This window comes from Chaetura pelagica, unplaced genomic scaffold (assembly GCF_000747805.2).
Source record: "Chaetura pelagica isolate M959 unplaced genomic scaffold, ChaPel_1.0 scaffold159, whole genome shotgun sequence".
NCBI classification, from domain to species: Eukaryota; Metazoa; Chordata; class Aves; order Apodiformes; family Apodidae; genus Chaetura; species Chaetura pelagica.
In genome coordinates this window covers 3,635,635-3,647,900 of record NW_009954555.1, presented here as the reverse complement: position 1 = coordinate 3,647,900, position 12,266 = coordinate 3,635,635, and the positions used below count along the sequence as shown (strand labels likewise).

Genomic DNA, 12,266 nt, shown 5'->3' with positions numbered 1-12,266 from the left:
CAGGAATTGTGCTGCATCCTACCTGGCAGGCACATCCAGGGAGCTGAAATGAAAGGAGCAGAGGAACAGGACAGGAGCATCAGGTGGTATGTTAGATGAGTCAGAGTCCAATTAATTGATGAGATGCATAAACCTGGCATTGCAGCTCTGTGGAAACACATTTTGCAAGCTGGAGTTTCTCCTGTAATGGCCCAAACCACAAAGCAAGATGCCATGTGACCTGAGGTCAGAAGGTTTTCCAAACCCCAGGCAAGCTGAGGGGTTGGCAGGCAGGGGTTTTGACACAAACCCTGATCCTGCTGTGCTGCTTGGAACACTTCAAATAACTCTATTCAAATTGCTGGCTAGAGCATAGGGCAAGAGAACCAAAATCCTTTGCAGTATCTGGATCTTATAAACTGAAAAACGTTGCCAGGTAAGAAAATATCAAAGACTATGATGGCTTTCCAAACTTTAGATCTGCAACAGCCAGAAGATTAAATTAGGAAGTAACAGAAATGGAATGAGTGAGCAGACTGTTGGAGATGAAGCCAGGGTAAACCCAAGGTGGAGGAGATGCAGAAGGAAGGGCTAAGGGTGAAACTCAGAATGTCAAGTGTCAGTACGATCTCTTCATTTGAAGTCTCTAGGTCTGTTCAAAATAGTCTCAAGCAAAATAATTCATACAGATTTACTAATCTGTTTGCTGAACAGATGCTTAGTTTGATTCCATTTTTGTTAATTTCTCCTAAGAAAAGCCAGAGCAAGTATGCATGATCTGTGGCTTCAGTTTTTCAGATCTTAACTGAAGTAAAAATATTCTGAAGAAAAAAAACAACAAAGCAAAACCCAAGAAGACCAGGTTTTCCAACATCATTTTTTTCACTGTGTTCAAGAAAAACAACTAGCATGTCAGAATCCTGGTCACACTGAGAAAAGCTGATGACACATAGTTGGTAATTAAGATGCCAGTAGAAGTTTAATGTGTATTATGTGTTTTATACACCAGATGTGCACACACTAGGAGCTTCTCCACTACTGACAGTGCAAACATCCCATCTTTTAGTCAGCCACCTCCCCTTCAGAATCTCTAATACTCTCACCCTCTCCTTTCTGTGGCATTGCCATTTCAGAAAATGAACTGCAGTGCCTGGATTAAATTAAATGCTATTTCCTCAAGCCCATAACATCTAATTTTGCAATTTCATATTTATTTTTCCCTTCCACAGCCCGCAGAAAAGTAGGTCAGCAATTTAATGTTAGGACAATGTCATCTTCGTGCCTCTGCTAAGACAGCTGAGATTACATTTTTTCCATCACCCACAATTGTTATTCCAATGGTGGTGATGAAATTACCATAACTGGTTACAAACCTGTTGTGGAAAACTCCAGGTTTCCTGAATGTATGTTTATCCCAGTACAATGTAAACTAAAGGAAAATAACAAATTATTTTCTGGGGTTGGTTTGTTGTTTCTTCACCCACTGTTTATCATAGCCCAAGTTGTATTTTTTAAATGGCACTGAATTTGTTTTTCTTCCCTTGCATATATAAGCACTGATTTGTTAAGACTGGGAGGCTACTCCAGGAACAGAAGTGAATACTGAGCTAGAGACACTGGTTTGTTATTGCAGGGTTGCTCAGTCATTGGCTTTTGCTATGTAAGCATACAAGCACTCTGGGAATGAGAGAGCAGATTTACATACAGTGGCTACCAGAAACAGGACTAGGGGGGGAAAAGATAATTCTCAGCCTTCATTCCTGCCTGTCTGTATGGTCACACCTAAAACTCTGAGATGTGCTGTGCCAGGCAGTTCTGCCTATCTGCATCACATCAGGGCATGGCTTCTTCAGCCAGCTGTCCCACTGGGTTTGCTGGAGGAACTGGCAAGGTCATCTGAGGAAACACTCCTCAATTCCATGGGGAGGGACACAGAAAGTTGCTGATGGGCTCTGACCAGAGTCACTGAGTCTTCCAACAGCACTAAGCATGTTTAGCTCAGGCCCAACTGACAGTCCAGTTAAGAAGAGCCGTAGGTCCCAGGTTTTTTCCAACATCACTCAGTGCAGCTGCCCTGATTCCAACAGGGAAATCTTGTCAGTACGAATGGGAAATCTGTCGTCACGTGTGGAAATGATCCCCTCCCCACCTCCCCCAGAGCCAGGCCCTTCCTGAGCACTGACAAGGTGGCTCCCCAGGAAGGTTTCCAGGCACACACTTACGGTCCCATGGGAGCCCAGCAGAGATCCCTCTCAAACACAGGTATCTGGGAGTAGTGGGCACAGCCCGTCAGCACCCGGTAGATGTAGGTCCGGGACAGGGCGGAGAAGCGCGCGTGGAAGCTGCTGCTCACCCGGTGGGCTTTCAGAATGCTGTTAGGGCAGAAGAGAGTCAGGGGGATGGACAGAAAGTGGTGTGCACTAATTCAAAAGCTTTTGTCTGGTCACCACACAGGTGGGAACATTCAATGGATTCTTTGAGAAACTGCAATTGCAATTAATCAATTCTCATTCTCTCCTGACAGCCAGTGACTAACCAGTGGCCAAGGGTTTGCACCCACGGGCTGCCACAGGCACTTGACAACTAGAAAAGGCAGAAGAGTCTTCAGACGCACAGTGAAACCAACTCTGGGTCATCCATCATCATGCTTTGGGGATACTGATGCCATCACAAGAGGCTAAGACTGATCAGTCCTTCAGGTGAGAAACAGGAACTCATGGTATGTGTTCTGTGTTGCACGGTGAAGGCAAACACTTCGCCCAGCCCCTCGCGAGATGCCGTGTCTGGCTGAGGGCACGTGTGCTCCCAGCCACCCTGGAGGTGGGAGGAGCAGCTTCCCAAAGCAAGCTGACCCCCTCCCTCTCCAGCTGAGAAGCACACCTTAAAAACACTGTGCCCTTCTACTTTTGGAGAACTGTGGACCCCAATGCCAGTAGGAAGGACTCCCCCAACAACAGCCACCTCTGTGCTCACTCAGCTCAGCAGCTCGTGGTGGCAGATGGAGACAGTTGAAACTAGGTCACCTCCCTCCCACCACCCCCATCCTCCAAGACAAACAGGACTTGGCTGCAGCAGTGAAGTTGCATCCCACCATTGCCTAGATGGAGTCTATCCAGGATCAGCAGATTGCTGCATGCACCTCTCTGCAGGTGTTACTTTAGAGGACACCTCTCCTGAGAAGGTAGTTCTGCTGTGTGTCTGTCTTCTGAGTTTAGCAGAGGCAGGAGAAGGGACCCAGGACAGCTAAAAAAATTGATACCATTTGGGATCCAGTAATAGACAAACCTATTTATTTACTTTAAAAAGGCTGGTGCTTCAGGGATTTTTGCCAGCTCAAGTGCCTCTGGCTCACATCCCTTGACTGCAAAAGCTCAGACCACAGAAGAAGAAATCAAAGCTGAGCCACAGGCCTCAAAAAAGATTTGCAATAACAAGCCCAGGAGATTGCTCCACTGCTATAAACTCTCAGTAGAAATGCAAACTATATCCTCCAGGCCTCTAATGGAGTTTGAACCTAGGTCCTCCAGCCTCTTCTAAACATAACAGTATAATTATTACATGTGTTTTCCTCTGTCTACATGCCTCCACAAGCACCTCATCTATCTTGAGCTTCTCTTGTTAACGATTATGTGATTTTTATTAAATAACCATCCTTTTACTCTCTCTGATAGAATAATTCTTTCAGAAAAGCCTGTTTATGCTCTCATGATTCTTCAACACAGGCATCCTTTCCTGCCCCTCCCAGCAAATGCAATTGCTACCATAGGCTTTTTCTAGCTAGGAGTGCCTTTCCAACATATATTCCAGCAGCTGCATTTCAAGCCCTGTTAAGTTCCCATTTTTTGAAAGACTGCTGGCAAACAAAGGCTCCTGGCATTCTTTACCTTTTCAAAGCCTGAATTTCAGAGGAGGTTGAAGGAAAAAAAAAAGCCTGGAAACATTTAAGTTGAAATAGCAACGTATTGAATACAAATATGTCCTCCAGAAGTACATCCTTCTCTTGCCACTAACAGAAACTAAGTGACAATTTGCCAACACTTAGAAGAGGGGAACATACATCTTGTGTGTGAAGATGGGAGAGTGTATTTCCTCCTTTCTTCAACAAGGACAAAAGAAAAAATTTTGACTTGCCACCAACTCACCGGATTGGCTCAGGCCTCAGGTGGTAATTAAGGCAGTGGAGGAGCTGTTTCTCATTAAAAGCTGGCTTCCCCGGCGCCCTCTGGATGTCAAAGTGAGCAGAGTTGCAGAGAGCATGGACACCACTATCCGTTCGGCTGGAGATGCAGAACTTGATGGGAACAAGGGGTTTCAGGTTCTGCGCTGCCTTCTGGAAGCCAACACAAAATGGAATCACACTGAAATTTCCCCTGTTCTGTCTCAAAATGATACAGATCCACGTTTCAGATTGTTGCTACTGCTAACAGCTCTGTTCTCTTCTCACTCTGTACAAATGCTGGAGAGGTGAGGAGGAGAACGGTCAAATTATTGTGTACCACCCACAGCAGGAAAGCAAAAGTTCATCCACTTCTGTCAAGTCTAAATAAAAAATCCTGGGGACACTCAGCCATCCACCTCTGCAAAGCAGCTGTGAGCCACAAAATGAACCTGTGAAATCAGTTGTGCACGAGGGTGTTCAAGAGCAAGTGTGCATTAGAAATGTTCTGACAAAGGAAGCATCTACTTCTCTTTCACTGCAGCTGGATTGCTTAATGGTTTAATCATACACAGTGGCTTTAGTTGCACAGACACAAGGGATTGCACCATGTTTCCAACTGCTGTACCACTGATGTATTGCTGGGTTGGAAGTCATCACAGCCTCACTGACCCAACGGGTGCTTTGTCAAAGGAAATTAATTTTAAAAATCTAACTCACTTTTAGTGGAATAGATAAAAGTTAAAGTGAAAGCCAGGAAAAAAGCAACTGAGAAAGTGATTTTTCTGTTGCCAAAGCAATCTCCTACGTCACTGAAATTATTATCCAAACGAGTTGAAGATGACAGTTCTCTGGGTCCATTTTCCTTCCTCTCTTCCTTTCTTTGGGGGGGAGTGGACGGGAGATTACACCAAACCTGCCTTGCATAGCAAAGAGTTTTGTTTCTCTCCTGCTTTGCCTTTTCCTTTCATGGGGAACAATATCTGGCCTTAGCACAAGGCTGCTGACCAAAGCAGAGCTCTGTGGGGGGAAGATTAGTTTTGGGCAGCATTTGCTGGCCACAATGGGAAAGAACCCACAAAGGAGATGGTTCAAACCAACATGAAAGGGCACTTAATTTTGTAACTCCTAACAGGCCTCACACATGGTACCCGTTAGCACAGAAGAGCTTCTCACTTTAGCAAAAGGTGCTACACAGGGGATCTTCCTTTACAGCAGGGACATTTTTAAGAACTGAGACTAGAGCATGAAGTCCCACATTTTCCATGTTTCCATGAGGAACAGGAGGAAGCCAAGTCACAGGACTCAAACTTCCCCGTCTGGGGAAGCAAGGCCTGGAATTTTGGTTTGGACCCATCACCAGCAAGCTAGAATTCCAAGTTCTTCAAGACCAATATGTTGTCTCAAAGAAAGCATTGTCTGCAAACCTCACCCCCCTCAAAGATATATTAAAAGCTCCGTCAAATATCTACATCTGTCCTCAAACTAAAACAAGTCTCCATTTCCTCCAGACAATCCCAGGGCTCTGTTACGTAGCAGCACTGAGGACTACCAAAGCTTCCATGCCCGCTATGATACAGTGCTTTATGGGTTACAGACAGGTCTTATGCTCAGCCCCACACCAGCAATTTTACCTTCTCACACAGGGGGCTTCCATACACATTCACAAACCAGTCCATTACGCTTCTGTTGAAACACAAGGTCTACACCTCACAGTTTATTTGCTTGTCTGTAACTGCAAACAAATGTCTGAACATACTTAGAATACAATAAGGATTTCATTACCATTTTAATTTTGCCCTTCCTTTCAGTTGCCTTCCTGGCTTTGGAAAGTTGTGAAGTTCAAGGCTGCACAGAAATGGAGGAAGATAAATTCCTACAGGCCCCAGAAGTTTTCTATTAAAGTTGCTTTAAGACTTCCCATGTGGATCTAATAGACACAGCCCTGCTCAGCAGTGCCCAGCATCAATACCACCACATGAAAGCAAAGCACATATCCCAGAACTGGCCTGCAAAGTGCTGATACAATGAAAAGACAACACCAAATAAGTTTATCTTTTCCTTTTTTCTTCTTCTTCTTTTCTCCTTTAATCGCTCATCCTACCCACTTGCCTGATAAAACAAAGTTCCTCAGATAATGCAAAACAACTGCTGGGCTCACCCAAAGTCCGGCGCCTGGGGCTGAGACACTGGATGGTTCAGAGGATTAGATAAATGAGATAGAAAGTCCTTTGGGGCTCTTCTTTTCAAGATCTGCACAATATTTATACACTTTCTCCACAACGGTCTCAGGCAAGAAGCCATATAACTACACCCTGAGAACTCTTACTCAAACCATAATTCCTCACACTTCCCTTCTGCAGTCTATTCCGCGGGAGCATGCAGGAACGATCACCCTTGCTCAGTAAACCACAGCACTGAGTGGAAATAACTTTGGCCACGCTCACAGAGTGGCCGAGTAGGACAGCAATTCTGCTCCCAGATCAGCTGTTCCACAGCTTTGCTGCTTCACAACCCCAGAATCTTGGTGAACGCAGGCAGGGCACACCACAAAGCGGGCACACCACCTTCCAACTGCTACAGTTGGTGCTTTCAGGTTATGACAGCCTGACCAAACCAAACAACAAAAAGGCAAGAGCTGATCTAAAGCAATCAGCTTTAACCTTGTTAGCAATCTCGTACACAAGCTTCATTTCTACAGGATGCTTCCAAGACAAGAGAGAAAAATAACCCAGCTTCCTTTTCTTTCCCACACAGGAATGTGGGATTCACCAGCACTGCTCAAATAATGCAGCTTAACAGCAGCTTGTAATTAAATTACCACAAGGTTACACAAACATCCAGGTGTGCTGAGCACTCTACTCTACAAGTGACCCAGTTTCTACTCTCTGGTGTGACAGCTCTTCTTTTGCACTCCTATTGCACACTTACTCCAAGCACAGTGCTGTGCTCTGTAATATTCAAAACAATCCAGCTAAATGTAATGTTTATCCTTGATAATATCTGTAGCGCAACAACATGACCCTAGAATTTTCATCTGAATGACCACACAATTAGCAAGGACCTACCTCCAAATAATTCTGGACTCCAGCTATTGCCTGATCATTCGAAGTCTCCATAACCCCACTGCAGAGCAAAACAAATGCAAGTTATTGGTAAGTGTCAAGACCCAAGGACTTGACACAGAGTCCACCAACACATCCAGAAGCTAATGAGGGACACTCATCAAACTGTTTGCCATTGAGTGCCCTGGATCTTTTTACAGATTTTGCAGGGACCAGACACTTGGGTGAATGGACAGGGAAACAGATGCAGAGGTTCTCTGCATGCAGGAGGCTGGAAATAAAAATCATCCTGTGAAGGTTACTTTCTGGACTAGCCCTTCAGAGGGTGGCTGATGTGTCTGTTGGCAGACAAATTACACTAGAAAAGAGTTTGCAGATTAAACTTTTCCAAGGGCAGAAGCTGGTTGGAAGTTGTAGGTCCCTTTCTGGCAGGCCCTGGAGATGTCATCAAGGGACAGAAAGACCATAAAGACAGTTTGTGATGAGCTTCATTCTCTACTACAGAAGTCACAGCCCTTCACAAAAGCTGCTGAAGTGCAGAGAAACAGGTCCTGAGGCTAAACTCAAACTACCAGTAACTACTTGGAGTAATTTAGGTCAGTACCCACAGTGACACAGACCAAAAAGACTTGTGGGTTTTCGTATATGATGGTATTATTCTGTAAAACCCTCATGAAGATAAGCACAACTCCACGAGTGGGAGCTGCACATGTTCTCCCACACGCTTTTTAAGATGCAAACAAGCACAGCTACACGTGTGGGATGTTTCAGGCCCGAGGAAACCCAACCTCAGCAGGACCCAGCCCACAGATCCCTTCACCTGCACCTCTGGGCACCCCAAAAACCACCACGGAGGGACCGCAGGAACTTGACTTTCCTCCCCCCCCACAGCATGAGATCACAGCTTTGCCACCTCCTCTGCCCGCCGACGTTCTCCCTTTGCCCATTTTACGCGTTTCCTACCCCAAATCGCCCCTTCCTGAGGCAGAGCCCAGCTCCCTGCAGGGCTCTCCCCTCACAGGGAGAGCTGCCCCAGCTCTCCCCTCACAACCCGTGACAAACACCCCCCACGCCCTGTGCTTCCCCTCTGCCACCTCCTCCTGCCCCTCTGCCACCTCCTCCTGCCCCTCTGCCACCTCCTTCTGCCCCTCTGCCACCTCCTCCTGCCCCTCTGCCACCTCCTCCTGCCCCTCTGCCACCTCCTTCTGCCCCTCTGCCTCCTCCTTCTGCCCCTCTGCCACCTCCTTCTGCCCCTCTGCCACCTCCTCCTGTCCCTCTGCCACCTCCTCCTGCCCCTCTGCCACCTCCTCCTGCCCCTCTGCCACCTCCTCCTGCCCCTCTGCCACCTCCTTCTGCCCCTCTGCCACCTCCTCCTGCCCCTCTGCCACCTCCTCCTGCCCCTCTGCCACCTCCTTCTGCCCCTCTGCCTCCTCCTTCTGCCCCTCTGCCACCTCCTTCTGCCCCTCTGCCACCTCCTCCTGTCCCTCTGCCACCTCCTCCTGCCCCTCTGCCACCTCCTCCTGCCCCTCTGCCACCTCCTCCTGCCCCTCTGCCACCTCCTTCTGCCCCTCTGCCACCTCCTCCTGCCCCTCTGCCACCTCCTCCTGCCCCTCTGCCACCTCCTTCTGCCCCTCTGCCTCCTCCTTCTGCCCCTCTGCCACCTCCTTCTGCCCCTCTGCCACCTCCTCCTGTCCCTCTGCCACCTCCTCCTGCCCCTCTGCCACCTCCTCCTGCCCCTCTGCCACCTCCTCCTGCCCCTCTGCCACCTCCTTCTGCCCCTCTGCCACCTCCTCCTGCCCCTCTGCCACCTCCTCCTGCCCCTCTGCCACCTCCTTCTGCCCCTCTGCCTCCTCCTTCTGCCCCTCTGCCACCTCCTTCTGCCCCTCTGCCACCTCCTCCTGTCCCTCTGCCACCTCCTCCTGCCCCTCTGCCACCTCCTCCTGCCCCTCTGCCACCTCCTCCTGCCCCTCTGCCACCTCCTTCTGCCCCTCTGCCACCTCCTCCTGCCCCTCTGCCACCTCCTCCTGCCCCTCTGCCACCTCCTTCTGCCCCTCTGCCTCCTCCTTCTGCCCCTCTGCCACCTCCTCCTGCCCCTCTGCCACCTCCTCCTGCCCCTCTGCCACCTCCTCCTGCCCCTCTGCCACCTCCTCCTGCCCCTCTGCCACCTCCTCCTGCCCCTCTGCCACCTCCTCCTGCCCCTCTGCCACCTCCTCCTGCCCCTCTGCCACCTCCTCCTGCCCCTCTGCCACCTCCTCCTGCCCCTCTGCCACCTCCTCCTGCCCCTCTGCCACCTCCTCCTGCCCCTCTGCCACCTCCTCCTGCCCCTCTGCCACCTCCTCCTGCCCCTCTGCCACCTCCTCCTGCCCCTCTGCCACCTCCTCCTGCCCCTCTGCCACCTCCTCCTGCCCCTCTGCCACCTCCTCCTGCCCCTCTGCCACCTCCTCCTGCCCCTCTGCCACCTCCTCCTGCCCCTCTGCCACCTCCTCCTGCCCCTCTGCCACCTCCTCCTGCCCCTCTGCCACCTCCTCCTGCCCCTCTGCCACCTCCTCCTGCCCCTCTGCCACCTCCTCCTGCCCCTCTGCCACCTCCTCCTGCCCCTCTGCCACCTCCTCCTGCCCCTCTGCCACCTCCTCCTGCCCCTCTGCCACCTCCTCCTGCCCCTCTGCCACCTCCTCCTGCCCCTCTGCCACCTCCTCCTGCCCCTCTGCCACCTCCTCCTGCCCCTCTGCCACCTCCTCCTGCCCCTCTGCCACCTCCTCCTGCCCCTCTGCCACCTCCTCCTGCCCCTCTGCCACCTCCTCCTGCCCCTCTGCCACCTCCTGTCCCTGTGCCACTCGGCCTGGGCTCGGGCTTTTCCTCAGGGCTGGCGGGAGGTGACCCAGCCAGCCCTCCTGAGGGGACAAACCCCTTGGAAGTCGGGGCTTTATCCTCTCAGCTCTTCAGGTTTTTTTAAAGCCGTCGTTTGGCAAGTGGTTCCGTTTGCCTTTAGAAACCCTCCGAGTGAACTTCTTGTTGGGTTTTTTATCGAATTCTGACGGGAACTGATCCCTTGGGCTGTTCCCAGCACGGTTCTGCAGGCTTTGGTTGCCCCCTGAGCCAGATAAGCATGTCAAAAAAATTAAGGCTTGAAGTGCCAGAGCAGGAATAGGAAAAAAATGGTTTAATGGGACCAGAAGTTTCAAGGGCCAGGCCAAAACGCAGGATTTACTGTGGCGAGTGGCCCTCCATGCTTTCCTGCCTTAAGGCTACTCATGAATTTGGGATTGTGGCTCTGATGTTCCCAACCTGCAGTGTGGAACTGCTCCTGACTCCACCAACAGCCATGGCAAAGTCCCCACAAAACCCAACACGGATGTTTCAGGAAAGATATTCCATCTGTTTCAGTCTGCTGATGAAAAGATGTGTGCAGGCTGCCTCTTGCTGAGGGTAAATTACAGCTACAGGGACAAAAATAGGCCAAGAAAGTGCTGATAAACAAAGGCTGCAGATGTTCTTCATTTCTATGTTCTGTATTTTTAAATCTTCATTTGTCTTTCTAAAATACTGAACTGCAATATCTGTCTGGACAATGGATAGCCTGAAACCAGTATGAGCAATCACCCAACTCAGCAAAAGAGGGAGAGCAACAGAAAAACCTCTGGTCCTCTCATACAAATCTGAGATCAGTTTTGAATGGAAAGATCCAGCCCAGCTTTCAGCTCACACAATGGCATCCAGACTCTATTATAATGAAAGTGATGAATCTCAGCTTTAAAGAGGATGGTAATTTCTAATCCCTGAGCTTATGCATACACACAGAGAGGCAGAAATACCCACATGCTTTCCTCAGTGTTGGAATAACCAAAGGAATTAAACGTTGTATTGATTTAACCTTTATGAAACCACATAAAACAGAGGCCACAAGAGGTCACCTTGTCCCTTCTCCTGGAGCAAGGCACTGAGCTGGGCTAATTCCTGCTCTTCAGAACCTTTCAGCCTCTGGTAAGTGGGTTAAACAAGTCAGACTTTTGCTCACACAAAGATACTCTGGACTGTGGCTGACAAATCACCCAGGCCTGAGAACTTGGATGGAAACAGGAGCCTGGTCTAGAGGCAAGTGTTAGCTGCAGTGTGTGTGCAGAAAAGACATGGAAGATCTTGTTTCATCTCATTTCATCACAGTCCTTTCCATGGCTGAGGTAAGGCCTCATAGTGACATTTTGTAATGGATTCACATGCCTCTGGCTCTCATGTTGGTCTGATCTCGGTTTAAGTCCACATTACACAGGATTCTTACACACAGGTTTACACTCTGGGCCCTTCTCTCAGTTTTAAATTAATGTTACCCTGTTCTGCCTGCGTTGCTCTATGGGTGGAGGATCAGGCCCAAGCCCATTGTAATTAGCCTCATTTATCCATGCCACATGACATTGCTATGTCCTGCAGCAAACATGGACTGTTCTGCTGGACTCACAAGCCCAGACACCTCCCTTCCTTGGGTGGTTGCATTGGCTTCAGAGGAGTTATTGCAGATTTACTGTGCAGCTGGTGGCAGCAGCAAATTAATGGCATACAGAAGATTAATAACTGTATTAAGTAGTTACAGTATTGTCCTTTTCACACTGCTGGTATAGAATCACATTGTGTTCAGGTCTGGGGTCACCAACACAAGAAGGACACGGAGCTGTTGGAGAGAGTCCAGAGAGGGGCCATGAAGATGATCTGGGGGCTGGAGCAGCTCTGCTCTGGAGCCAGGCTGGGAGAGTTGGGGTGTTCAGCCTGGAGAAGAGAAGGCTCCAGGGAGACCTTAGAGCAGCTTCCAGTGCCTGAAGGGGCTCCAGGAAAGCTGGGGAGGGACTTGGGACAAGGGCAGGGAGGGAGAGGACAAGAGCTAATGTGTTAAAACTGGAAGGGGGGAGATTTAAGTTCTTGAGTGTGACGGCAGTGAGAGCCTGGCCCAGGGAAGCTGTGGCTGCCCCATCCCTGGCAGTGTTGAAGGGCAGGTTGGATGGGGCTTGGAGCAGCCTGGGCTGGTGGGAGGTGTCCCTGCCCATGCAGGGGGGGTTGGGAACAGATGATCCTTAAGG

The 12,266-nt window shown here is 49.6% G+C and overlaps 1 protein-coding gene across 1 annotated transcript in view; it reads right to left on the bottom strand.

Annotated features, from left to right (window-relative positions):
- PUSL1 (pseudouridylate synthase-like 1) overlaps nt 1-7,257 on the bottom strand; it is a 14,122-nt gene extending 6,865 nt beyond the window's left edge. Inside the window, 4 exon segments of the mRNA XM_010005267.1 lie at nt 2-43; nt 2,202-2,351; nt 4,122-4,309; nt 7,204-7,257. Coding sequence (XP_010003569.1) covers nt 2-43; nt 2,202-2,351; nt 4,122-4,309; nt 7,204-7,254 — 431 coding nt within the window. The 5' untranslated portion in view covers nt 7,255-7,257.
- Nucleotides 7,258-12,266: the final 5,009 nt, after the last annotated feature.